At 51.7% G+C, this 27,702-nt stretch overlaps 1 protein-coding gene across 13 annotated transcripts in view; it reads right to left on the reverse strand.

The window, feature by feature from the left end:
• The window catches only part of Ctbp2 (C-terminal binding protein 2), a 126,684-nt gene that overhangs the window by 4,846 nt on the left and 94,136 nt on the right, over window positions 1-27,702 (reverse strand). For 12 of the 13 annotated variants that reach the window (XM_060381305.1, XM_021652566.2, XM_060381298.1 and 9 more), the window contains 4 exons: window positions 6,120-6,274; window positions 5,761-5,905; window positions 4,200-4,406; window positions 498-712 (listed from right to left, as the gene is read on the reverse strand). In XM_060381305.1, coding sequence (XP_060237288.1) covers window positions 498-712; window positions 4,200-4,406; window positions 5,761-5,905; window positions 6,120-6,274 — 722 coding nt within the window. Of the gene's footprint in view, window positions 1-497; window positions 713-4,199; window positions 4,407-5,760; window positions 5,906-6,119; window positions 6,275-21,571; window positions 23,268-27,702 lie in introns of those variants that run through there. The other variant, XM_021652564.2, reaches the window with a different exon arrangement.

A 27,702-nucleotide genomic window follows, 5' to 3' on the forward strand; every position in this document is an offset into this window, starting at 1 on the left:
GGGCCCTGAGTTACTTTTCCCCAGATCACTCTGGTTGTTTGGTTTGCCTTCAGGAATTATTTTTTTTAATTGTAATTTTCTTTTTTCTTTATACACATAAGCACATCTCTTGCCTAAGAATTCCATTTCATCTCCGGCATAAACACCTTCAATTTTAAGAGCTGTGTGTTCTGTTTGGTTCTGGGGACCTCTCTACAAGCCAGGAAAAATGGCCTTGCACCACAGACTTCCAGACATATTTGCTTTTTAAAAGTCCTGTTCCCACAGGCTCCAGAAGTTCAGAAGCAGAAACTTGCCTCACTGGGAAGTCTTGATCAGGGTCACAAGCTGCACTTGCTTGCCTGAAGGGACGGATGGGAGCTAGCTGGGCCCTGACCTCGATTACTGCTTTCCCCCAGGGACACTTCCCTGCACTTCACTGTGCCCATGAACCTATGTGCTGTTGTAAACTCTGGCAGGGTGTAAGCTTGGTCTGGGTGAACCTGCTTTCAGGTTACCTGCTTGATAGTGAAGTCATTGATGAGGTGGTGGTTATGCTCATTCAGATTACAGTGCAAGGAGACACAGTCACTCTGGTACAGCAAATCCTGCAGGGTGTAGACCCTTTGCACGCCCAGAGACCGCTCTATCCCATCCTGCAAGTAGGGGTCATAAAATATGACGCTGAATCCAAACGCCTTGGCTCGAACAGCAACCGCCTGCCCTGTGCGACCTGTGCAGAGACAGAGTGTCCCGGTGAGTAGGGCCTGCAGATCTGTGCGCCGTCCCCCCACCCCACTCCATAGCCTGACATATGATACCATCCTTGCTGGGAAGTGCTACCAAGGTACCATGCCAAAGCGGAATGAGTCTCCATGGCAGTGATGATGTTTAAAAACAAAACAAACAAAAAACAAAACAAAACAAAACAAAACTTTTGTTTTAAATTATGTATATGTCTGTAGATCTTACCTAGAGGCCAGAAAAGGCATCTGTGCTGGCTAGTCTTATGTCAACTTGACACACGCTAGAGTTAGCTGAAGGGAGGGAACCTCAACTGAAAAAATTCCTCCCTAGAGCTGGAGTTACTGGCAACTGTAAGCTGGCCCGTGTGGGTGCTGGGAACCAAACTTGGGCCCTCTGAAGGAGCAGCACACACTCTTAGCTGATGAACCACCTAGCCAGCCCCAAAGGATTCTTTGAAATAATTATTTACCATGGACATTTCCAAACCAATACCCAACTATAATGTTCTAACGGATGCCACGTGTCCTTTCCTCAGGTCCAAACAGGACCAATAGCCCCGGGGCCTGTCATTCCTCTCATTTTTGTTTGGGCAGCAGGCATCTTAGTGCTACTCTTTGTTGCTCTCAATGTGATCAGTGTTTCTAGTGTAATGTCTGCTGGATTTGCCTCTCGGGAGGACAGGGACTGATGATGGTGAAAACTCCACTGCCCTAAGGCTTGAGAGATGCCCAGTGCCAGCCCTCAGTCCACGAACCCCAAATTAATAATGGATGTCAGAGAGCAGGTCAGAAAGGCACTCTGAACCACACAGTGGCTGTCCTTTGCTCAAACCCACAGATCCCCCGTGACAGCACTTCCCGTTTTACCAGTTTTTAGCTTAAAAAACAAAATGGTTTTGATGAGTGTTGGATAGGAGTCAACTAGGCAGACTACTAAGTACATCTTCATCTAAAACCCTGTTTGACTCAGGTATAGTGGTGCACACTTTTGATCCCAGCACTTGGGAGGCAGAGGCAGGCTGATCTCTGTGAGTTTGGGGCCAGCCTGGTCTACATAGTGAATTCCAAGACAGCCAGGGCTACACTGTCTCAAAAATAGACAAAAATCAACTCAACGATAAACACCTCCCCGTCCCCAAACAACAACAAAACCTGCTCAAATGTGTGGGCAGGGGTCGGTGTGATGCCAAGTGTGACCCACTCAGTAGCGGGGAAGCAGCTCCGCTTGTAACGGGACCTCCAATGCATTCTGCTGCAGGTGCACACCCACACTGGACCCACAGAAATGAAAGGTGTTTGCAAATAAGGACAGAAGGAAAGATGCCTGAAAGTAGCTGATGTTTTTTTTGTTTTGTTTTGTTTTGTTTTGTTTTTTTGAGATGGGGTTTCCTAGACTCTGGGCCAGGCTGTCCTTGAACTCACAAAGATCCGCCTGCCTCTGTCTCCCGAGTGCTGGGATTAAAGGTGTGCACCACTGCACCTGCTGTTTTGGATCTGTCTCTCATCTAACTGTGAAGGAGTAATAAGGCCACTCTGACAGAGCCAGCTGCAGTTTCAGTGTCATTTCCCTTAATGACACAGCTGGCCACGAGCTGGACTAGCCACCCTGCAGTGTGTGGCAGAGGAGCAGGCAGGACTGGGACAGTGGAAGGAGGCAGGAAGCGTGGCAGTGACAGGAACCCAGCGGCGTCCTTAGAACATGGGACTGAGGACCCCATCAGGTAGTCCTTGTCCAAGAGAATAATGCTTCCTTCTTTTAACTGGGCACTTGGCGTCCTCTCCTGTGACCTGAACCCTTTGCAGGTTTGGGGCCACAGAAGGTGCCTGATCCCCAAGCCGGGTCTGAACACTCTGCACCCACAGGGCCATTTCCAGTGGGGGTGTCTCATCTTTTCTTCACTGCCTTTTACTTTCAACCCAGAGAGCTTCTGACTAAGACATGTCCATGTGGCAGAAAACCCAAGGGCACAGACCACGCGAAGACCGGAACCTCTACTGCGGCAGCACACATCCAGCTAAGCGTGGGCTCTACGCGAAGGGGACACGGCGTGAAGTGTTCCAGTTTTCAATAGAAGCACATTAAGACAGGTCGTAATGGCATCTAAAACCTTGTATGGGAAGTTAAAACAGACGCAAATCCTGACAGGCAAACATCGAGATGGTTTTTATCAATACGGCAGGCAGCCTGAGAGGCCTTGCTCAGGCCCAGCTTCAGGCTCACTGGAGGCTCTCCGCTGCTTTTCAGCAGAGGCGAGAGGATGCTCTCGGACCCCATCCAGCTAGAGCTAACTGCAGCCTGCGAACAGCCTTCCTCCCGTCTGTCCACTATAGTTCTGGAGCCACAGAGTCGGATCTGTGCAGGGAGCCAGGGAGACCTCAGTAGCCATGAATACATAGGAGCTAGCAACAGGGCTTGGGGAAGCTGAAAGCCAGCGCTCAGCACACCAACCCTCCAGTAAAGCGCTCACGAGGTGGGTGTATCTGAGGGCCCTGGAAGGAGAGGAGCTTCCCGAGAGTTACCTGGCTGCTCAGAGCAGCCCACGGCCACCCAGCCTCGGAGACCATCCCAAGCTTCTAGATCCAGATGGCCGCTTAAGAGCCACAGGAAGCATGGGCGGATACCAGCAGAGGGTGCTACATTCGATCGCGGGAATTCAGACCCTGACTGCCCCAGAGGCTGGGGGTCATGGGCAACAGAGAGATGAGCAAGCCGGCAAATGTTCCCGCTTTTCAAGCTTCCTCTCGGAAGCCTTGACCCTCTGCTAGCCCTGAGCTGAAGGTGATGCAAATTGGGAAAATTTCTGGAAGCCAGAATCAAACTATGCCATGTGTTCCTCATGCTGCCTTCAAGTCTCAAGAGGTGGCAACCATATATCCCCTGATGCTGCCTTAGTCTCTAGTGACAGAACCAGATGTGGAGGCAGCAAAGCCAAATAAATCCTCGCTGGGAAGTAGCGGCAATCAGCTAGGGGTCCTACTGGAGTCCACCTGGATTACAACAGGAGCACACGCCCGCCCCCATCACTGCTCAGACTTCCCTTGGTCTCCTCCCATACATACTGGGGACTCCCAGGGCCTCTGCTCAAGTATCTCCATAGCAACAACCAGGTCCAGAAAGTTCCTGTGTTGCCCCATTCTCACAAGAAATTTAAGACCACAGTCCGGCATTACCCTCAGGCTTGAATCCCAGTGGTTTCATGTCACTGCTGGGGGTGCCATCTGCATTCAAGAGCCCTCAGGTCCCACGGCCCAGGTTCCTGCTCCACCACACAGCCAACCCTTTACCCTCTGCCACAGGGAAATTTACCCAGCACAATCCTCTCCAGTGACAGCTGAGGGCACTCTCCTGCTGGGCCACTGACCAGCAACAGAGAAACATTCTCCTGGAGCAGAGCTTGCCTCTGAGCAGGTTCTCTTAACTCTTCTTGACCCTCTCCCTCCCCACGCACCAAATCCATCTCCAGACGCACATACCAAAGCCGATGAGGCCCAGGGTCTCCCCACGGATCCGCGCCGCTCCCGAGGCAACCTCACGGATCTGTTCCACGCTCTGTACCCGCGTGCCTTCTCGTAGGGCCTGGTACAGCCACGTGTTCCGCCGGTACAGATTGAGGATGTGGCAGACTGTGGAGTCGGCCGTCTCCTCCACCGCAGCGGATGGGATGTTGCACACAGCGATCCCTGCAAGGGGAATGGCCAGGCCCAGAGCTAAACCCCAACACCCCCAGGTACCATGTTAGAAATGGAGAACTACTCCGGAGTCAAGGGTTGGGTCACTTGTTCAGTGGGGCCCCTCTCTGTCTGATGCAGTCGTCACCACTATACCCAAATCTAACATGGCCTTCAGGTGAAGTTTTAGCTCACTGCCAAGTCCTCCCTTTCCAGCCCCTGCTCTGAGGCCTACAGGAGCAGGGAGGAACCCAGTGGGGACTTTGGCCCCAGCTCTACCCTGGCAGGATTTGAAGCACGGAGGGCGAGACGCACAGACCGTCAAGGATCTTTCCTGAGCTGTACTGGTTTCGCAGACTGCTTGAACCTGTGCGCTGTAAGGGAGCTCAGAGAAGCGGCAGCTTGAAATGGACGTGGGTGATTAGCTGAGGACAGAGGAAGCCTCATTCCCCAGGACTCTGGAGGAAAGGCTGGAACTGAAGGACTACTATTTGTCGCAAGAATGTGCTATGACACGGGCTGGTGCCACCGGATACAGGTCTCTTTGCCCTGTTCTTATGTTGGGGTCCAGGTACATAATAAGCCTTAAATGTATAGAGATGAAACAAGTGCCACCTGTCTCCAAGTTGCGGGTGCAGACGGGGAAGCGGAAGTTGGATCAGGGCCGCTTCAGCCGCCTGCAGAGCAGGCATACATCCCTGTGCTACGACTGGCTTCAGGCCTGCTGCAGAGAGGACTGTGTGAGACATGACACACACAGGGCTTTCCTGTCCTAGGAGTTCCAGGAGCACTCGGGGAGGCAGGAGGCAGGAGCAGGTGGCAAACCCAGGCCCAGGCTATGGGCATGATACCATGGCTAGGCTGTTGTCGTAGCCAAAGCCTGGGTTTCCAGCCATCCTGAGGTAGGTCTTCTAAGCCTCACAGATAAAGGGTGTCACACTTCAGGCACAACCAAATACTATTATGCCTCTGAGGCTTCTCTTGATGACCCCTTATGGCCAGGTTCAATGTCTTGGGCCTTTCAGGGTAGGAACAGTGAGTTCCCTATGACACTCAGGCATTCCACCTTGGAGTCTGGCTTTCTACCTGTCACTCTGGTTTTCTCTGGGAAGGCCCCTGGGCATGGGTGCCAGGCTTGTTTTGGTGGGCTGACTGGTCCTCTTGGGGAGGAACTCACTAGTCTACTGCTTACTTCATCAAGACCTTTCAGCCCCTTGGCCTGCTAGGAGCGTTGCGACGGGGTGAAGCTACAGCTGCATGGGAAAATGGAAATGAGACCCCTCCCCCCCGAACTGGCCTTGGGGACAGCTGCCACGCCTTGTGCCCACCCAGCGTAGCTCCCAGGTAACCGGCATGGCTGACTCACCAAGCTCCCCAGCAGCCTTGATGTCCACGTTGTCGTAGCCGCTGCCAATCCGCACTATCACTCTCAGAGCCTTGAATTTCTCCAGGTCTTCCCTGGTAAGGGTGATGGTGTGGTACATCATGGCGCCCACGGCCTCATTCAACACCTGTGGTGGGGACAGGAGATCACAGGTCAGAGCCCCCGGGCATCCCAGAGACTGCCTTAGCGGAAGTATGGGAGGGAGACGTGGCAGTATGGAGCTGTGCTGAGCAAGGCCTGGAGGGTGGCACCGTGGGCTAAGGAATGCTAAAGACGGCACCCCCGTGTTTATTGACATGGCCTGGCCTGGAGGCATCCGGGTAGGGTGGCACATAACCTACCTTCTCGTGGATTTCCTGAGTGGACTGTGCATCGCAGAAGGCCACAGTGGCCAGGTCCTTCAGGATGGGCATTTCCACAGTGCAGTCTCTGCCATCCAGCAGTGCCACTAGGGGGCGGGGGTGCAGGGGGCCGTTCATGATCTGGGGGCGGATACCTAGAAGGAGAGAGGGAAAGTGCAGTGAGCGCACTGTGTGAAGGCCTTGAGGGGACACCCTGACCATCTCAGTGGTCAAAGACAAGACAAGCAGAGAACACACAAGTCTGGTGGCAGCAGTTGTGATGTCCGGGGAAGGACATGACACACCTTCGCCAGCGAAGGGGAGCGGGGGAGTGGGAGTGCCCCTAGGTCACAGGTTTAATGGCTGTTGTGCAAGCCTCGGACACGAGCTCACTTCATTCTTAAGACCCTTAGGGGCATTTGTGCAACTCACTTGAATTGCTTCAAAAAGTCAAACTCTGGCCAGTGAGCTGGTGCTGCAGGTAATGGCACTTGTCACCATGACTGATGACCTCAGTTTGACTCCCAGTGTAGGAGAGAACTGAGCCCCGCCAAGTTGTCCCATGGTTTTCACATGTGAACGAACACATATGCACGCACACACGCACAAAATACAGTAATATTAATAACCCAGGCACCACTTAAAAATAAAAATAAAGGCAATATGGAGGTAAGTGTAGCCTGCTACCTCTAAGTCAAACCCAGGGCCCCAAGACTGAGGCCACACAGCAGGCTCATCCCCCCCCCCACAGCGCACAGGCCCATTTCCACGCCTTCCCAAGTACACTGGGCCTCCAAACAAACAGGCCAGCATAAGGTAAAACAGGAAAAACATGCGTGTGTCTCTGTTCTGAAATGTCTTTTCCAGAACTCCCAAGACAAGCAGGCAGCCCTAGCCCACTGTCCTGTGAGGAAATGAAGACAGGCAGTGTGGCGAAGCTTGGGAGAAAAATTTCCAAAAGGAACACAGAGCAGCCATGGCTGGTCAGTTTCCCACAGGCTAGGCCGTTCTGTGGATAGGGATGGCCCTCGTCCATACCCCCTGTGGTACCCTGTGGCATTTTCTCTGTTGCGTTCTCAGCGTGTTACTTCTGCTGGTCCTCCAGGACGCAGCTCATCCGGGTACCTTCCCCTTCAACTGTCCACTCGGGCAGGCCTGGCACAGCGGCACCTCATCAACATTGCTGTTCCCCTCGGGGTCACCTGCCTGGGGGCCCCTTTGCTCTTCCTGGCCTCCTTTTCTTGACTGGAGTCCACACAGCCTCAGGCTCTGGCCCCAGGTGTGTGGGGACACTATACCACCGTGACTTCGTGAAGGGGCATGGCCTATTTCCTTGTCAAGGAGACAAGTGTAATGAACTAAAACTGAAACAGGACAGCTTTCAGGTTAGATAGCGACTTAAGCCCCACAGCATGGACAAGGAGAATTCTGGCCAGGGCTACTGCCCCTCTCCCCTCTTGCAGAGGCTTGTACAGTCCAGGCCATTAGTCCAAGAGGGGGTAATGTCTCCTTCCTTCTGATCTGTTCATCCCTCACGGAGGCTGTCCAAGGTTTTGGAGAATGTGGTGGTCCCTGCTGCTGCCACAGGTTAGGTGTTCCCTCAGATCCTAAAGGGAACGCAGGCTGTTCAGGGCGCCGTGTGGACTTTATGGCACTAGCAGGGTACCCAAAGCAGGAGGCTTTGCACACGCATGTTCACCTCAGTCTTCCATCTCTTAGCTACAGGGAATTTTTTTTTTTTTGGACCAAGGACTGGTGCAGGAGAACCCAGGTCACTGTGGGCTGCACCACCACCGGGCTGGTGGTCCTGGATGCTGTAAGAGGCAGACTGGACAATGCGTGGGAGGAGGTCGGTAAGCAGCATTCCTCCACGGCTTCAGTTTGCTTCAGTTACTGCCCTGCCTTTCCTCAGCAATGGGCTGTGACCAGAGCTGGAAGCTGGAGCTTTCTCAAGTTGTCTATGGTCACGAGCTTTCATCACAGACAACCCAAGCTCCTGGGCTGTCTTTGAACTAACTGCTTGGCAGGGGCGCGGACATATGGGATCCTCTTGTACCACACAGGCTCACGTAGCCAGCCTTCTCCAGTGAGAGGCTGACGAAGGACATGCTTGCCTCGGAGCTGTGTCCATCTTCCTCCTTTACCCTCACCACCAACCACGGCAGCACAGTGGGTGGCATTCTCACACCAAACCTGCACCATCTCAGGACGCACTGAGAGCCCAGAGCAGAGAGAATGCTTTTGTCTTTGTCTCAGAAAGGTAGGTTGGGTTGAAGGGGAATCATGGACCACCTCAGACCCTGATATTGAGGCACTCCTAGTGTGCACCTGCTGCCTGCCTGAGCCCCTGACGCATAGAGAAGGGTTCCTGAGTGGCCCCAAATGCTCATCCTTTCACACCCCAAGTCCTCACTGGCCCATGGCTCATATAATTGACAGGTTATCCCTGTGAGAAAACAAAAGGCCGTAATAATCCCTCTATTCTTACTAGGTCCACATGAGATGCCTGGAGGTGGCCACCGTGCCCTCGGTCACAGAGGGGGAAGTAAGGTGGCGGTGAGTTCACATCACACGGTCATACACGTATTCATCTTGTCAGTCAGCACGGAGCAGCCTAGAACCAGACGAGCATTCAAGCTGGGACATAAGACTGTGACAGTAGGCTTTCCTTCTTTTCACTAAGCAAGAAAGGGGATAAATGGCCACATTCCAAGCACATGGGTCGAGGGGCTGGCAACACCAGACCACAGGTATGAAAGAACTCCCCACTGTTTCCTAAGAAGCAGGTTGGCTCATTGCAACCAAGTCAGAAGTTTAGGTATAAACGAAGTAGTAATTTACCCCACCTCGCGAAGGTGGACAGTGCCAGGAACAGGCCAGGGATCTAGAGCCATCCAGTGCATGTGGAGTGGCTGATAGCCACCATCCAAGACGTCCATTCGCAGTACCAGAGCAGTTGTTACCCAGGTAACAAGCTCCAGGTTGCCTAGCAATCAGCTCCCTCCCTGACGCGGCTTCTTTTTCTTTGGTGAATCTCATCCTTTGTTCTTCCCCTCGGCTGAGGTGGGTCCATGGTACGCTTGGCCAAGGCTAGAGGTATGAGGCCCAGTGAAGAAACTGCTAATAGCAGGGCAAAGGTGGGGAGGGGGCAAGGGGCAACAGAGAGACCTGTTGGCTGGGGAAGGGTACTGAACGGGAGTGGAAGGGTAGGAGACAGTGACAGCACGGAACCTGGTGTAGAATGGTCCTGTAGAGGACCAGCTCTACAGGAGCCACCTGGCGCAAGGTATCAAGAGCACGACGGGGGACCTGTCCACTGCATACTGAAAAGCACAAAACCTGAGGCAGAGCATGGATGACCTCAACACACAGGCCAGAGGACCGCCCATCTCTTTCAACAGTTCTGACAAAGTGAGCCATTTTAAAGCATATTATCAGGGTGTTGTGGGCACAACTCGGTGTAAAGTACACTAGCATGACATACACATGACCCTTCCTTCAGAGGCGGCAACCAGGCCAGCTGGCCTCCGGCCTGGAGCCACGGCTCGTTTCTTCAACAGCTAGGGGAATTTGGGGGAAGGAAGCCCAAGGCACAGTCCTTAATGAGGACCCCTTCCAAAACAGAGTTTAGATTCCCAGTTACCATACACTGCTCAAGGCCTTCCCCACATAGCTAAACCCTAAGACTGACAAGGGCCTGGCGACGCTGTCGTCATTTCCAACCTCCCACACTGGGGAGGCAGCTGATGACAAGGTGTTTGGTGACTATTCAAAATGACAACGTGTCCCTCTACTCCTTCCCATAGACTCGCTCTGCTCAGCAACAGTCAGGCTCGTTACAGTAACCTGCCCTGCTGCTGACGGCCTACCCAGCCTCAGATGCGGGGCAGAGAACTCAGCCAGTTCCCCTGGTGTCAATTATTGGCTGACTCCAGGATTGCCTGCATACAACATGGGCCTTGCTGATGTGCCCGAGACCATGGCGCTGTAGCTCGCGGCCAGGCTGTTGCGGGTCCCTGGGTGCAATGGTTCTTAGAGCTGAAACACTAGGAGTGTAATGCTTAAGTTAGAGAAAGCCGAAGACAACACCAGGCTGAGTTGTTCAGATTTGTGCTGGTCACTCAGGTAAAGCCAGGTTCAAGGTTCAAAGGCCCTGTAGGCCCCAAGTGACCTCCTGAGACATACCTGCAGCTTTCTAGCCGCCTAGCCTCCATGCCACTGTGGACAGAAAAACAGCATTGTATTTCAGCACAACCCTGCATATCCAGAAACACACAATCACACCTAACATACAAAGCTAAAAGCAGATGAACCATCAACTCCCTTAAAATAACTGGATGTTATGGACACAATACAGCCTGAAGTAGTAACATTAACATGGCACATGAATGGCCCTCAGAGCTTTAGCGGCAGGAAGGCTTGGCATCTGCCCAGTGCTGGCATGCTTCTCACAGCAGTGTTAGAAGGAAAGGAATGTGGTGATCCTGTCCCACAACCCTGCCCTGCATTTCTGAGACCCACTTTCCATTTTCTTGAATACTGTATGTGTAAAGCTGAAAAAGGAAAAGAATCCGTTTCTGGTCTGGCTCTGTTTCTGTTGCTTGCACATTAAAAACCTAAAGGCAGGGGATGGAGTGCTAGGGTTTAGCAGCTAAGAGCACAGATTCTTGCAGAGGATCTGGGCTCCCTTCCTTGCCCCCACATGCTGACAGGCAACCACCTCTTAACTCCAGTTCCAGGAGCTGTGGCACCCTCTTGTGGCCTCCACAGGAACTGCCTGCACTTGTTGCATATACATACATAAATTCAAAGAAAAAATAAAATAAAATAAAATAAAATAAAATAAAATAAAAGAATGTAAAATAAGTAAGAACCTAGGTGCCTTTGGACTTCAAGAATAGGAATACTTTACTGCCAAGCAGGGCAGTCCGTGTGAGGTCAGCCACACTGGGACTTTGGTCCTTAGTACAGTTGGAATGTGTCCTTGGAAGGGAGCAAGAATTCTGAGTTATCTCCAGAGGATGTTATGCCACATGAGCCTGCCCGCCTGGCTTCCCCTTACAGGCAAGTAAGTCCTGCTGCATCACACTGGCAGAGCCGGAGACCAGGGAGCTGACAAGAGGGCGTCCAGACAGATCCAGAACTTCGCTGCGGGAATTCCCTGACGTTCTCCGCCAGCCATCCTGGACTATCTGAGGCAGGCTGCTTCCTGCAGGCCATGATTTTGAGACTAATCTGCTGTGCAGCAAAACCTAAGGGACACACCCAGGAATGGCAAGGGCAAGGCAGTTAGTTCAAAAGGTCACTATAGAGAGTCCAAGATAAAAATGTGTGCAGAGTGCTGAGGACCTAGCAAGAAGCTGAGCCTGTATGTGGTCTCATTACTGCTCTGAGACCCATGAGATAACCTGGGAAGACCATATGGCCGCCAGCGTCGCCTACAGGAGCATGATGTCAAAGGAGATCTATCTAGGAGGCCCTGTCACCTGCCAGGTAAACTCCCCAGGAGGCCCAGTAGATTCTCCCCAGGATCCTAAGACAAGTCTTCCCCTTTGGTATAGCTTTCTTCCTGATTTTATGGCCACTTTCCATTCCAGTATGACCAGACTCTCCTAAACGGACACAATGGCATCTAGAAAGTAAGGTGAAAAACCAGAACAGAATGTGTGTGCTGGTGGTGGTGGTGGTGGTGGTGTGTGTGTGTGTGTGTGTGTGTGTGTGTGTGGTGGGTGGGTAGGTAGGTGGGGGCTTGGGTTTCAAAATAACAAACTCAACACTGGGACTTAGGTCGGGGTGGGGGCTAGATACTGACGTAAAGTCAAATGAGCTCCTGTATGTGGTTCAGCCTTAAAGCACCCAGCACATGGCCACACTGCTCTGCCAACACATTTAAGCTCCCTGCACAACTGTCTCCAGCCCACCCATGCTGGGATAGACACAACAGCAGAAAGGTTCTGACAGCAGTAAAAACAGTAGTGGGGCCTGTGGCCGTTCCAAGAGGCAAGGAGCAGGCAATTTGGATAGGATGTCATGCTAAGTGTCACCACTTTATGTCACACCTTTTCAGAGATCAGAAAACCACTGTTATCAGAAACCTCAGCTTTTGTTGGCACAGTCCTGAGCTCGAAGGCCTTGTGGATTCCATGCCCCAGAACCAGTGTGCACCATGCCACCAAAGCCTGCTGAAATCTCTCTGCCGTCCGCTAGTGACCTTGACCTCTCTTTGGAAAGGAGCTTGAAGGTCAGTGTTTAGCCAACAAAGAAACAAGATGAGCCTGGAATGAAGCAGGGTCCTGTGGGGATACCCTAGGAGAAGAAGGCAAAGACCACCAACCTAAGCTTAAGTCACTAGAGCAGCTGCACAGCAGGGCAGTGGCCGCTAAGAGGATCCCATAATCCCCTCAAACCTGAGGCCTAAGCTGTGCTGGATTCTGAGAACAGTGTACTGTAAAATGCCTAGCATGAAGAACCACTGGCTGAGAGGTCACAATTATTTCTAGAATGATCTGCTGGGGAGCAAAAGCTAACAGGTGCACCCCCGAAGGGCAAGGGAGTAGTCAGGTCCACGGTGGGGCCCAATGACAGGCAAAGATGGTGAGATGGGACTAGCCCACTGCTACCGCACAAGCCCTTGAGGAGCCCGTCACCAGGCCTCTCCTGCAGAGACTGAGGCTGCCGAAACTCAGGAGGCTAGAATGCTCTCTGAGTGAGCCATGGTGGGGAGGCTTCAGGCTGCTGAAGCTAAGAGTTCTGGGAGAGGGATGACCACGAGAATACCCTGCTAACGCAGGTCGGTTTGCTTAATCTATCTTGGGTGACAGCTCCCAGATTAGAAGCGTATAGGCACTATGGTCACCCACCTGGTGCACAGCAGCTTGCTGCTCCAACCAACCTGAGCCACAGCCGTGGGCTCTGCAGGCTCCCTGCGTGACTTCTGCTAAGCTAGCGTGTGTGTGTGTGTGTGTGTGTGTGTGTGTGTGTGTGTGTGTATTTGGGTATGCTGCCTCCTGGGGAAGCACTGTTGAGTTTTCAGTTCAGTGATAGGAAACCAGACAACCCTGCCACCCCAGAAAGAGCAGCATCTGTTGGTACTTAACTCGCCACACACAGAACCTGGGCCAGCATCTCTGCAGCTTGTCCAGGGCGCTCACCCAGAGGAAAATGACAAGACACTTTGCCCTTCTCTGGGACATCCTTGCCTGGGTGATTCTGATACTGAGGTTCCATCACCTCTGTTGGTGCTCCGGAATGAAATGTCTTCTAATGAATTCCTTGTCGCACACAAGAAGCCAGTCAGCACAGACTCGTGGTGGTCCCGGAAGATCATTACCAGACACTAACCAGGAATGGCATGACAAAGCGCACCTGCACGGGCACAAACTCTGCGGCTGGTTTCGCTACGATGGGCTGCAAGTCCTGTCTCCCTGGTGGCCTGCCTCTCCATGGCGGTCCCTGAGCACTGAGGTGTGGCCATTGGGCTTGTGGATCTAGTTCTCTCTAGGTGTGAGGACTGTTAGTTTCCCTATGAATGAGGCTCCGTGACAGCTCACCGCTTCCCCGTGTGGCAGCCAGGCCCCTGGAGACTCCTCACTGGCCTTCTGGAAGGCAGACTGTCTACAAACCTACTTCACAGTCAGCAGGCTTCTCCAGGGGAGAAACGCCCACTTCCAGGGGAGGAACGCCCCACTCCTCCTGCCACCCTGCTCTGAGCTCCCATCACAGGCCCTCACATACGAGCCAGTGCTCCCTCAGCCTCTTCTACCTGTGGCCGTGACAGCCCAGCTCAGCTACAGAGTGAAATCTCAGGACTTAGCCAGGGAGGAATCTTAAAACGCACAAACCTCACAGAAGAAAGGGGGTGGGGCAGGCCTTCCTGGCACCATGCTACCAGAACTGGGTGAACTTCCTGTTCAAGGCTTTAGGGCTCTGAAGCACCACTGGTCCTGCTGACTCACTTTGCCATCCTGGCTGTCTATCCCCGGGGGTGGTGGCTTACCCATAACCTTTAAATCAAGGCCTGACCATCCAGGTCATGGGCTGACTGGGTGGAGCATCCTGGAAAGCTCCTGGAGAGTACCCCCCTCCACTGTGCAGCTGTGGGGGAGGAAAGGGCGGTAGTGTGCGGCTTCAGGATCCCCTTGGGATCCCTTTGAGGCATGGCCCCCATCCCCATGTGGAGTACACTCAGTGCTATGGTAATTAGAATGGTCACAGAGGAGACTTCCCAGCAATGGACCTGGGGACTGGCCTAAAGGTGGAGAATGAATAGTAACCTCCATCTCTAGCCTGGCAGTCAGCCACTTTTCTGTAACTGGTTTTCAATACACATTAAAAACAGAACAACAACAAAAACAACACCAAAGACCTTCTGAATAATGAGATGGGATCTCATTATGTAGCCCAGGCTAGCCTGGAACTTGCTATGTAGCACAAGTTGTCCTCAAAGTTGCTATCGCAAAGTGCTAAGATTATAGGCATGTGCAACATGCCCAGCTCGTCAATATTTCATTGATGAAATAAAGCCACACACGCACAAGCCAGAACACACATGAAACAGTGGCCCTGCACTGTCTACGCGGTCTCGGGGTGAAATCAAAACAGCCTTATGAGTCCCTAGTGTTATGGAAAGGGGCCTCCCCCACTTTCTTAAGTCTCTGCTGACAGAAGCAAGTTCTGATTTTCCAATGTAGAAAAGTCAAGCTGAATTTTTTCAAGGTCACACAGAAGGGCTTGATTCAGGTTTCCTTGATTTTAGATTCTTGTTTAAGCAAATGGTGTAAAGAGGGCTGGCTGGCCCATAGCCACCATAGGCACGAGAACTAAACATCAGATCAGGCCAAGCAAAGAAAGAATGCTAAAAGCACCTCCTTCTACTGCCACCTTAGTGGGGAACGCTAGTCTTCAGATGATGCAATTGCTGAACAGACCCCACCCATCAGTCAAAGACATGAGCTGGAAAATCCCCAAGTCAAGAACTATACACTGAGGATCTCACCAGGGCGGCTTCCTCCCTCCCCTGGGGGTCTCATGCTTTGAGGCCTAAGAGCAAAACCATCACCATAGTAACTGTTATCCAATGTCCTTCTGAATTACCAAAATAAATCTCCAAACTTCCTTTGATTTTTACTTGGTGGATGGTTCCCCAGAACCAAACTCTGGAAGAGTTAAGGAGGTGACTGGGGCAGGTGCCTTATTGCCTGTATGTCCTTATTCCCCAGGATCCAATCAGGGACACCAGGTCACTCTTCACACAGTGGCCTGTGACTCAACATGTATTGACAAACATGCCAGCTAAGACACAGATAAACAACATGCCAGGAAAGACATTTCCTGGCCCTGATGTAAATTCAGGTGTCCCCTCTGACTCTTTGCAGGAACAGCCCTTGAGGTGGTCCGTGGCTGCTGCCTCTGATGCCCTGAGCTTTACATTGCCCAGACAAAGTGTGATGAAACATGGGGCGTCTGCCAAGGCACTGACTCAGGAGGAAAACCCTCCCAAATAAGCATCAGGCAAAGGGAAGAGAAAGAAACAACAAACAAAACAAACAAAACAAAACCTCAGGGACAGCCCTTTGCCCACAATGAGCAGGGTCAGGAGGGCTGGGAGGCACAGTGCCTGGTTCTGGGGCCTCCCACAGACACTCAGCAGCAGCCCAGGTGGTGCACCCCCCTTCCACACAGTAACTGTTGAGAGTAGATGAAGGGGGGCTCTGAAGGATAAGACTCAAAGTCGCCCTGCCAGCCGGGGCTCCCTGCTGTATTCCTGCTAGTAATTCCCTGTGGCACGCCGGGTGTTTACTGCACATCTGTTTCCTCCACTTTCAATTAGGCCAGAGGAGAAAGATAGGCTCCACCTCCCTCAGACGCACCAGCCGAGGTTTGTTGAGGAAGAGCAGCCTGGAACACGTGTACCCAGACACCTCTCTCCCCTTTCCTGTCAGGAGGCTCCATTTACCAGATTTGATGAATGGAGCTGTGCACAGGCCAGCAGAGTAGGAAAGCATTCTTGCAAGCTGGTGACCAGATGAGAGAGAACCCCCACCTCTGAAGAGGGCGGGCTGGACTTCCCTGTAGGACTGCCCATAACACAGGGCACGACGCCGAAGAGGACTGAGGCAGGAGCCACCTAACAGCTTCTGCTGGGTCTTACAGTCTGCCCTGTGTGGCCCCACAGCAAGGCCTGCCTGGTGCAGAGGCACATCCTTCCTGGCCTTAGAAGAACCGTGAGGAATTCCAAACCTGTAAGTCACCATGCTGCTAGCTCGCAGCGGCTTCGCTCTGATCCCCAGCCAGCCTTGCAGCCCTGGTGCCCCCGAGAACAGCGCCACTCACATCCTGTGTCCATGGTAACAGAGACAATGCCAGAGATAAACACAGCCGAAGACTAGATGAGAGAAGAAACCTGTCTGAGGAATCTGGAAACAGACCAGGATCTACACAGGCACCTGTAGGACCCACAGGTAGCCCCTTACTTTGGGTCTGTCTACCCAATCTCACCCTGATGTCATGGTCATCTGAGACAGTTTTTATGTAGCCCAGGCCAGACCAGAACTTGTAGTGGCACTTCTGTCTTCCAAGGCCACAGGCCTGAGTTCTCATGCTCAGCCTCTCCTTATGAAGGTTCGAGAACATCTACTGCGTTCAAGTACCTGAAGTCCACGTACCCAACACAGGGGCTTCAACCTAAGCTGGGGGATAGGTGGGGAGGGGGAGCAGGGAAGAGCTCCCTAAAGGATCTTCAGGGATGTGCTGCAAGGCCTTTTAGGCAAAATCCAGAAAGCGGCAGCAGTAATGGCCTGGATGGCCCCTGGCCACATCACAATGGCCCAGTGAGAGCCACAGCTGCCTCCCACCCTGGGACTAGTGCTGTCTGTGAGCACTCTGGGTCTTTTGAAACCAAGCAGCCTCATTGGTGCTCCTGAGAACAAAACACATGTTCTCCAGCCCCTCTGAAGGGGACCAGTGAGTTGGCTCAGTTTTCTCTTCCCATCAAGACAAATGCCCGTAAGCACAGATGTTTTTGTCATTCTGAGGCTAAGGCAGCCCCCGGGCCAGCCAGCAGAAGAGGGAAGAGAGGCTCCCATATGCTCCAAAGAAGGTGACTCCTCTGTAGGCTCACCATCTGTGAGGCCAGCAGGATGACTTTCCCAAGTTGGTCAGGGCTCCTCCCTCCTCCTCTCCCAAGTCACCTTTGCTTCTAAGTACTCTAGGCTCAAATCCCCACGTAGAGGGGAACACTGGAATGCAGCAAGTCACTTTTATCCCTCTGTATTAAAAGCATCTAACAGAAGAGTCCTCACAAGACATGAGGACAGCTTGGAGCAGATACAGGAAAACGGGCAGCTGAGCATGACATTCAACTCTCCAGACAAGAGCTTTTTTTTGACCATTCCAGCCTGAAGATGAGGGGGAAGTCACTCTGCCAGGGCCCAAAACCATACCACCAGTTGGAATGAGAACGACAATAAAGATACAGACACAGGCTATAACACAAGGAAGGGCCAAGACTGTAACAGTAGAGGCCACAAGAAAATGAACTCCAGCCCTAGAGCCAGCCCTTCTTTAACTGGGCAGTCAAGAGGACTCGTCAGGGTCATTCCACAAAGTGTCCCAGCAGGAAGGGCTCACGGGTCCAACCCTGAGCCCGATATGGGTCTTTTAAGTTTTCCCCTCGTAAAATGCTAGGACACTTCCACAAGAATCTACCTTTCCTTGCTGTACAGGCTTGCCAGGACTGGTCTCTGTGTTCTGGCCTGGTTTCCTGGTTGCTTCTTCGCCTTAATTTCTTTTTATTTTTGTTTTGCAAGGTAAGGTTTCTCTGTGTAGCTTTGGCTGTCCTGGAACCCCTTTTTAGACCAGGCTGGCCTCGAATTCAAACAGGGCTGCCTCTGCCTCCTATGCTGGGATTACAGACGTGTGCCACCATACCCAGCTCTTTGGCTCCCCCCCCCCAGATGTATTTCTCTATTTATTTAATCTTGTCCTTGTTACAGTTGCTGATAGCTTGGTCCTGGGTCCTCTCAGGATTAAAGAGCAGCTTGCATTCCATTTAATCAAAGCAGAATGTTCTTCACTGTAAGGATAAAATTCCCCAACTCATATAGAGGAAAGATTTCAGTTCTATGGTTACAACAGCTCAAGGCCAAGTGTAGTCCTGATTCAGGCACCAAGCCAGCAATCAATGGCTGTCTACAGAGTCACACACTATCTTCCTAGGGCCTTCTGTACCTGGAGAAGTGACTGGGTACAATCCAGATGCCCTAAGGGACCATGTCCAGCCTCTTTCTAAACCAAACAGCCCATGGAGAAAACACATCAAAGGCAGGCATTTGAGGACATTACTGGGGTCCTGACCCTGGTGGCACTGAGGCAAAATTTCTAACCAGATCATGTGTTCACATGGTGCTGGAATCCGGGCAATGGCATACCACTATTGGATAAACAGCCATAGATTTTCCAACTGACCTTAAGAGTCCTGAGTAACAAGCCCTAGCAGCCAGACAACTAGAATGGGGCCTTTAGGTGCTTTACCATGCAGCTTCGTTAAGAAAACTTGCTGGGAATATGGGGTGTGGAAGTGGGTGTGGGGCACTGCATTTCTCACAGGAAAAAAAAAACCACACTGAACCTTGAGCCTAGTCCTTGGCAAGCTACGCCTTGCTGGATTCAGGGGAGACAGGATAGGAAAATGGTCACTGCCTTACTGGCGCTTGCACGATGCTCCCTTGGCATCTGGCACAGACAGGCTCAGACTCTTGGCCACGGGTGACAACATGTGACAGGCAGTGCCAGAAGGCTCGGTGGCTTGTGTCAGCCGGCCATGTCAGTGAGGGATGGCGAGCCGACCCACCAGGTGCCATCACTCTCAAAGCTCTGCCCGTTAATCCTGTACATCTGCACGGTTCGCCTTGCTGTTCTGAACCGCTTGGTTGACGGCCTGGACAGGACTGGCAAATAGGAGGCTATTGTGTATAGACACACACCAAAAAAGCAAACATGAGTGTCCACCCTGTGTTAAAAGAGCAAATCAAGAACGACCCTTAAAAAAAATCCCTTGAACGGTTCTGCTGCAAACATCTGACATCACCTTATAAGGGCAGGAGAATAAAGAAAACACAAAACAAACAAAAACTTCCCAGGTATCCCAGAACCTTCCTTCCAGGGCAGAAACCAAAAGATTTGGTGAAATCAAAGTGAACAATCAGTCAGGCTGACCCTGCTGCTAATGAGAAACACACATAATGTATTTCAAGACCTGAGGTTGCCTCTTGACCCAGAGATAAGGCAGGCCAGGCTGCCCATCAGTGTCTCTAGGATCTGCAATGCTCTTCCTTGGCAAAACACTGTTCTCCCTGGGGCGCAGCACCTCTCTGCCTGGAGCCATGCCTATGGACACGCCATGAAGTCTCCTGCTGCCTTCAGAATACCCCAATCTGGCTACAGACTCCATGAAACCTGTCACCCAAATGCCATTCGTACAGCTGAAAAGCAGGCAGGAAGCCAAGGCCCTGCCCCCAGCCCCGACAGCATAGTCATAATGCCACACGGAACGTAAGATAAGGAGCAAGGATGACAACGGCTGCTCTGGGCTAGACCACGGACAGAGAAATTTGCCGGCAGACTTCCGACTGCAGACTTGCTTGAACTGGCTTGCTGCCATGCAAATGAAATAAAAATCAATATCCCTGGGTCTGTAAAACAGTGTGTCGACAATCACACGCCAAACAACTTATATAATGCCCCTCCACCCCACACCCAAATAGCAGTGCGTGTTTTTGTTCGAACGCAGTACAAAATAAAACAGAAAAGGACGGGGGAGAAGAGGTGGCAATTTTGCAGGACCTCCTCCTTCAGCAAAACCTTTCCAGGACTTCAATGAGGAGATAATCTTTCTGTGATTATGACCAAACCCTTCCCGTTGCTTAGCAACACATAATTAAGGAATATGTTTTCAGATCCGCTTTGCAAGTCCAGCCATTATCAGATGAAATTACTGGAGCAACAAATGTCATCGCCATGCAAATTAGTTGGTTGCAAAGAAAGAATGTTTGACTGAGAGAGAAAGAAGACACGGGCCCTCAAAAAAATCATCTGACTTCCCTCAAGGCACACATGGATTTCAAAGTCCAAGTATATAATCACATTTGGGGAAAAAAAAAGAAAAAGGGAGGAGGAGACAAAGCCAGACAGGGAAGAGAAAATAAAAACAAACTCACTGGAAAAGCAAACAAACAACAAAAATCTAAGCAGTTAGCCAGTCTCTCTTTAGAAAAGCGGAGCGTCTGGAGAGCTGGCTCTATAGTCTTGACAGTCATTTTCTCAGAGAAAAACCCACCTCAGGGCTATAAGATCAGGTTCATCCAAGGTGATCTTACAGAACACTATAAAAATGTATAGTATTTCCCACACCACTATCCCTGTCCTATACGCTAGATTTTTTAAAAATTCGCTTTAAATCTTTCTGAGAGCCTAGTAGGTAAGTGTACTTGCTACTCCTGCAGAGGCTCTGGGTTCAGGTCCTAGAACCTAGACCGGGCAGCTAATATCACCTGTAACTAGTCCCAAGGGATTTGATGCCCTCTTCTGGTTTCTGTGAGGCCTGGCAATACATACACATGAAACAAAACAAATTAATTCAAAAATTATTTGCTTTTTCTCAACTCTGTATGGTGGGACGCAATGGGGAGAAGAAAAGAAAACTCATCAAGATCTTTTAGTCAAGATTCTAGAGTGAAACATTTAACTGTTCAGGATGCCCAACAAGTTGAAACAGTGTCCAATGAAAAGCAGGCAACAAAGCAGGCCTTGCAGAAAACCACCCAGCGTCCTCCCTGTCTCAACTTGGAAATAGCACCTTCCCCCCAAACAAGCAGAATTCCCAACCAAAATGAGAGGCTGAATCTGTTTTCCAAACAGTTCTAAGGGATTTCAACATGCTGCTTTGTTTAGCCCACAACTGTGGAGACACGTTCTTATCAGCAGTGGATAATCTGTGCCTTTGATAACTGAGGAGGGCCTCTGTCTACACTGCCAGGCACCTTTACCAGCATAATTACCCAGGCAAATTCATAGGAGGCATTCCATCGGATACTCTTGGCTATAAAGCTATCCAATGGAACCATGGCCCTCTTGTGCGGTAAAACAGTACAGTCTCCCAGAATGGCTTCTGATCCTCTCCAGGAAACGGCTACTGTTTCAGGACTACACGGGGAAATCTGCAAACAAACTGGGGCTTAACCTGATCCATAAATCTGCAAAGTCAACAACAGCCCATGGGGGTTGGAAACTGACCACAGCATCCCAGCTGATGTTTGGTAAGGTGTGTGTGAGGGGGTGAGGGGCGGGATGGGAGGAGAGATGGAACAAGACAGACAGTATCTGCTCTCTAAACATTCTATTCCCTTCTCAAACCTCTGTACCCCATGACCTCCCAGCCAGGAAGGGCAAGTTACTTGGTTCTGGAGTTAGCATGGTTGACACGATGATGGGGGCCCCTGTCCGCCGGGCCACCTTCTGGTACGGCGAGTGAGGTGTGTGGAGACTTTGGCTGACGGGCGGCAGGGCAGGCGGCTCCATGGGGGCTGCTCCGGGTTTCCGCAGGAGCTGAGGGCTGCCGTGGGGGCTGGGCAGCGGAGAGGTGGTCATGCTGCGCTCCCTCTTGAGCAGTTCCATGGGCACCGTGTATGAGGTGGAGTAGGCTGTTCTGGGACTTGAGTGAAGGGGGACAGAGGGGCCTGGGTTAGTAGTCAAGGCTACCCCAGCTTGTGAAGGATATGAGGAAGCCAGCCGTGCTGTTAGGGCACAAGGGGTAGGAGAGCTATATCCAGAGTTGGAGGGTAAGTGGGGGGGTTGGGACCCCACCACTGGGGCAGAGTAGGTAGCTGTCTCCAGGAGGTGCTGGGAAGGTGCGCTGGAGGGGCGGCGATGACCTAGATCTCCAGCTCGGGGCGACGGTGTTTGCAAAGGCCCAGCAGGGTGAAACTGCAGGGCTGTGGCACTCAGGGAGGCCAAGTCACTGGGCAGCAGCTCGCTTCGGTGGCTGAAGCTACTGGACCGAGTGCGGGGTGAAGGGCCTGTCCGGTCCTGTCTCCGAAACTGCATCTCTGTCCTGCAGCTGCTGGCTAGGCGGCTCAGGACACGGGCTTGGCCCAGGTTGGGTGCGACAGACTTGATGTCAGCGTCCTCCATGGTGGCCAAGACGGCTGGGGAGTCAAAGCCTTGCTGTAACAGTGCTGCCAGGGTGGCCTCTGTCACACCCTCCGCCCGCAACAGGGCCAGAAACTCGGGGTACACGGGCCTCTTGCCCCCTGGCCCCTGGAGCGAGGACGAGTCGGCTTCATAATGCTCATAAGCCATCTTTGAGTGGACGCTTTCCCGGGCGGGCCCATAGCCTCTATTCAGGGGACCTGGGGCCACCCCTGTGCTGTTCTCGGTAGGGGTGGCTGAGCTGGGGTCCACAACCAGGCATGTTGCAGCCACCTGTCTGGCAGAGTCAACAGGTCTTTCGCAGATATCATTGTAGACCTGACTGGGGGTGGGGGAATAGGCAGGTACCTCTATCCCTAACCTAGAATCAGGTTGTTCCCTTCCGTACCTCCCAGGAGATGGAGCCCCGCCATGTGTCCGCTGCCCGGGCGGGATGGTTTTACCCCCAGGTTCCCGGTACGGGTGGCCAGCATCCGGCAGAGTAGGTAACTGGCCTTGTACCTGTTCCCACGGCACTCTGCTACCAAGCACTCCGTAGCTGGGCGCCGGCCGGCTGCCTCCTGGGTCCCGATAGAAGGGAGGCTCCTTGGGTGCCCTGGTGCCCCTGGATGGGTCGCCATAGTAGTCTTGTGGCAGCATGGAGCCACGGCCAGACATCACTGCCTGCCTGCTGTCGTAGAAGGCGAAGTCAGGCACGGAGCCCTTTCTTGATGCCAGCGAGCTATAAAAAGCTTCCCGGGCTAGGTAGGGCTCAGTGTCCTGCGCGCGGTGGTTTAGCAGCTCATACCAGGTTCCTTCTCCAGGGCCATACGTCAGAGAACTTCTCCTCCCGGGAGGCCCAGCATTCTCCCAAGGGCCCTCATACCAGCCAGCAGCATCCCAGCTCTGAGAACGGCCAATATTGATGTGCCTGCTGGGAACCGGCATTGGCAGAGCAAATGACTACAGCAAAGGCGGGGAGGAAGCCTTTCTTTATAAATCTTCAATTACATACATCAAAACCAGACCTGGCTGCACGCGAGCCCTTCCGAGACGGCAGGAGCAACCAACTGGGGGTTTCTGTTTCAAGGCACGACCTGAATTATTAATCCTCTGAAACCTTAGCAGGCAAAAAAACGGACTCACGGTAACTTTGCCTCACTCCCCAGTGGAAGCCCGCGAGGTCTGTCCCGTGCGACTCTAGCCCAGGCAGGAGGCTGTGCTCCAGCCCGCCGGGCCCCCTTTCCAGTGGCTGTGCTCACATGGCCCTCAGCTCTTGCAGCGTGAGGATTAGGAGCTAAATAAAACCCCTAAAGCTTTTTGTTCCATGTGACATCTCGGACTGATGAAGCCGGCTGCTTGCTTTAGCCAGGCACAACAGAAAGCTGGGCATGATCCCACATGGCTTCTCCCCCGAGTCTGATCCCCCTCTCATCCCTTGCCTTGTTCTCTCATCCCGGGGGGGGGGGGGGGCACCTCCACCCATGCCTCCTCTCCCCTGGGAGCAAGAGAAGCAAACTAGGACTGCTCAGCTGTTCATCCAGTTCTAATCCCACTGCACGAGATGTTAATCTGGAGCACACAGTTAGAACAGAACAAATGGAGGTACACTGGAGAGCCTCATGGCGGAGTCCAGAATGGGGGGTATTCTGGGAAGCAGGAACTAATGCTGGAGCCTGGCTTCCAAAATTCTGGTTACAGATCAAACAGTTTACACCGCTCAAACCCAAACAGGCTCTCCCACCTTAAGACAGTTAGATAAATAGATTCTTCCATACCACCGTGGAAAAAGACAGAGTGTGGGTTAAGACCTGGAATTCATCACTGTATGACAACAAGGGTCAGCCTGAGCCAAGGGTCGGCCACCAAGGAAGAAAACCAGGAGCTCCTGTGCCTCCCATCCTACCCTGTGGGACACATGCAAGGCCCCATCCTCCTGACACTTCTGTGTTACAGATCTTACAAAAAAACCAAGGCAGTGATCAAGAAGTATATTTAAATGAGTTAACTATATGAAGCTGGGGTACCAAAAAATCCTGTGCTTTCCTCTACTTCTTCTTTCAACCTTAAACTGGACAAATACCAGTCATTTAAAAAGGGGGAAAAATAAACTGTGAGAAATATAGAAAACTTAGCGTGGTGTGGGAATTTGGATAAAGTATCACTCTACCCATGTCCAGTACTGAATAATTAGATTCAATTTCTAGGACGAGAGCTGTGTTAACCCCCCTCCCCCTCCAAGAGTTCTGATCCCTCTAAAACAGCCTTCAACTCCCAGATGGCACCTGCCCAGTACAGCTGTGACCAACGCTGGACCACAGTACAATTAACCTGAGCCCGCTACCCCGCATTGCTGATAACACTTATTTCTGACCCAAATGTCATACTGGATGGCAAAGAAACCAAAATCCTGTTCTGACTACCTAATTCCTAGGAAGAGAGTGAAAACCATCAGATGCCCACACACATTCTAGAACCTAGCCCCAACACACTGCAGCTAGCAGGCAGAGAGGACCAGGTAAGGAAGGCAAAGGGGACAGGGCAGAGCAGAAGACAGGCTCCAGGTCCATGTCCCCTCTGGACTAGAACCAGGAGGCCCACATTTCATTCCTAGCAACCTGCAGCTGGTTCTGTTTGGAAGCCAACCAAACTCACAGAGCCTCAGCTTGGCAACTCACCAAATAGTATGGCAGTTGTTTTTTCTTCTGTTAGGCAGAAACACCTGAATCTGGACTCAGACTTTTCCAAACACCCTGGAAATTGAAACAAAGCAAGCAAACAAACAAAAAAAACAAAACAGAACAACTGCACAGCATCTGAGAATGTACTGATTCTCTGAGAAATCGCATGCTGCCTAAAGGGCAGAATGGATCCAGTATCTGAAAGGCTAATGAGTTTCAGGGCTGTAACTTTTTAATCCTACAAGAATCTTCTCTGGGCTGAAGAGATGCCTCAGTGGTTAAGAGCACTGACTGCTCTTCCAGAAGACCCAGGTTCAATTCCCAACAGCTCACAACTGTCTATAATTCCAAGATCTGACAATCTCACAGAGACATACTTGCAGGCAAAACACTCGTGCACATAAAATAAAACCAATCAAGAGCTGACCGTGAAAAAGAACCAAATGGCCAACAGAGAACTGCAAGTGTTTTCTGCTGGAAGATTGTTCTCGAATTCTGTGCAACACAGAGGATGATTCTCAGAGGATGTGGAAACTTTCAGAAACTTTGGGAGGAAAACTGGCAGATGAGATGGCCCATGGGCATCCCCCAGAAAAACACCCACCCCTACGTGCTTTCGAGATCTAGCAGATGCAAAAACATTATAAAGCTATCAGAAGGGTGACTGTGAGCAATTGCCTAAAAGACATTTAAATATGAAGGTCACACTGGGTCCCCATGAGGCATCCTGAGCCCCTGGTGGGGTGATGCACACGGCTAGCTCTTACATTCTCTTTGGGAGCTGCTAACGCTTATCTGGCAGCTGGGACTGTGAAAACCACCTGTGGCATGGGGAGCACCAACAAGCCAGGCCTCCGGCACTGGTGCTCTTCCAACCTAGGCTGTGCACACGAGCAGCACACGAGCAACAAGGCTCTGAGAACAAAGGTGGATACAAGAACCTGCAGGGGGAAGTGGGGCTTCTTGTCCCTGATGGATACAAGGATGAAGCCATGGAAATGGCCTCCCACAGCCAGAAGCTTCCCAGGAGTGCTGGCTGAAGTCGGTGGGTTACATAGTGCCATCTGGGTGAGACAAAGAAATAGACCCTGGCCACGCCCACTTCCTACTTTTAAAGGTGAACATGCTGTGCTGGGGAAATACGGTGGGCGGGGTTTGACAGGAGCACATGACTAGAACTGTGGGCCCTGTCAGTTCGGTTGTCAAGTGTAAAGCACACAGATTTCAGCACACAGGAGCATTCTAACTACTTCTTGGCCTTGGAGCATTAAGTGGGCTAACATTTACCCAGATCAAGAGAAAATGGGGGTGGGGGGTTGGAAAGCATGGGCAAGATCTTCCGTGGGACCCGGAAGAATGAGTGTCCACCTATTTGTGGATCTTGGGAGGATCCGCTTCTCAGGTTCCAGGTTTGGGTGGTAAGGGGTAGAGTGTCATGTCCCTCTAACCAGGATGTGGATAATGGAACTGGATGTTCAACCATTCTGGGAAGTTGAGAGCCACCACCCACAAATGCAGGCCACCCTCAAAGGTTCTTTCACAGCCTAGTTAATGCTGGCTGCGGCTGGTCGGGGAAAGGAAGCCACACGCTCAGAACGGCACACGGATGTTCTGCAGACCCAGGGAGCGCGAACACAGCCAAAGCAGGCGAACTCTTTAGCAGGAGATCCAACCGCAGCTGGGGGGGGGGGGGTGCACACCAAACTGTGCTAGTCCTGGTGCACGCTCTAACACTTGGAGCTTCGGAAACAGAGGAAGGGAAAGGCACAGCTGGCCAAGTGCATCTTGGGCTTCTCAGTGCTTAGGGCGGCCTCCATACACATCTGCTGTAGCCAAAAGGAGTGTCCTGGCTGTGCCCTAGGAGACAATCATTGTCCTAAATGTGACCAGGGGGAAGGAAACGCATCAAGAAGAAACCAAGGTGGGAAGACAACTATGTGGCCTTAAAGCTCAGGCAGGGAGACTGTGATCAAGTAGTAATGGAACCAGGACGCCAGCAATCAGAGTTTACTGGAACTGCCAGGAAACAAGAAAAGCAGCAACCAGACGATCAACCCTGAATACATCAGTGCCTCCCCTGCATCATCTCCAATGGCACCACACATCCCCGAGGCCGGGGGCCAAAGCTAAGCAGCCCCCAGTCAACTAGAGGAGTGAAGAACTGGTACCCAGAAGCAAACTGACAAGTAAAAAGGGACGGTTGCATTTGCACTAGACCAATAATTAAGGGAGAGTGAATTCAGCCTGGACCTTGATTCTTAGCTGCAAGGGAAGGCCTGGACAGGATTGGACACCACCACATGAACCTACTGCCCAGGTGCCAGTCAGCAGGGAGGTTGGACTCCCACGGGCAGGGTCACCATTCCTATTCATTTGCTCAAATAACACAAAACAGGAGATTTTTATCACGTGCAGATTGCGGCTTTGGCTTTCCTGTCTGAGCATTTCTTTACAATGCTGAGTATTATCTGAGACATTTGTTTGTATTGTAGAGTTGAGTCATGTCTACTTGACTATTGTATATTTATTTACACAGCCAAAGTAATTGCAGCTAATCACTTAATTACTGGAAATGTGCGTAATTGCCTGATTTCAACATATAATTAAAATGTATAGCAACATTATGAATCCCACTTTTAAGATGTAGGTTTGGGGGCCTTAAAAAGACAGCTTATTAAAAATCATTAGAGTACCTGTGGACAATAGAGCTCAAACCT

This window comes from Meriones unguiculatus, chromosome 1 (assembly GCF_030254825.1).
Source record: "Meriones unguiculatus strain TT.TT164.6M chromosome 1, Bangor_MerUng_6.1, whole genome shotgun sequence".
NCBI classification, from domain to species: domain Eukaryota; kingdom Metazoa; phylum Chordata; class Mammalia; order Rodentia; family Muridae; genus Meriones; species Meriones unguiculatus.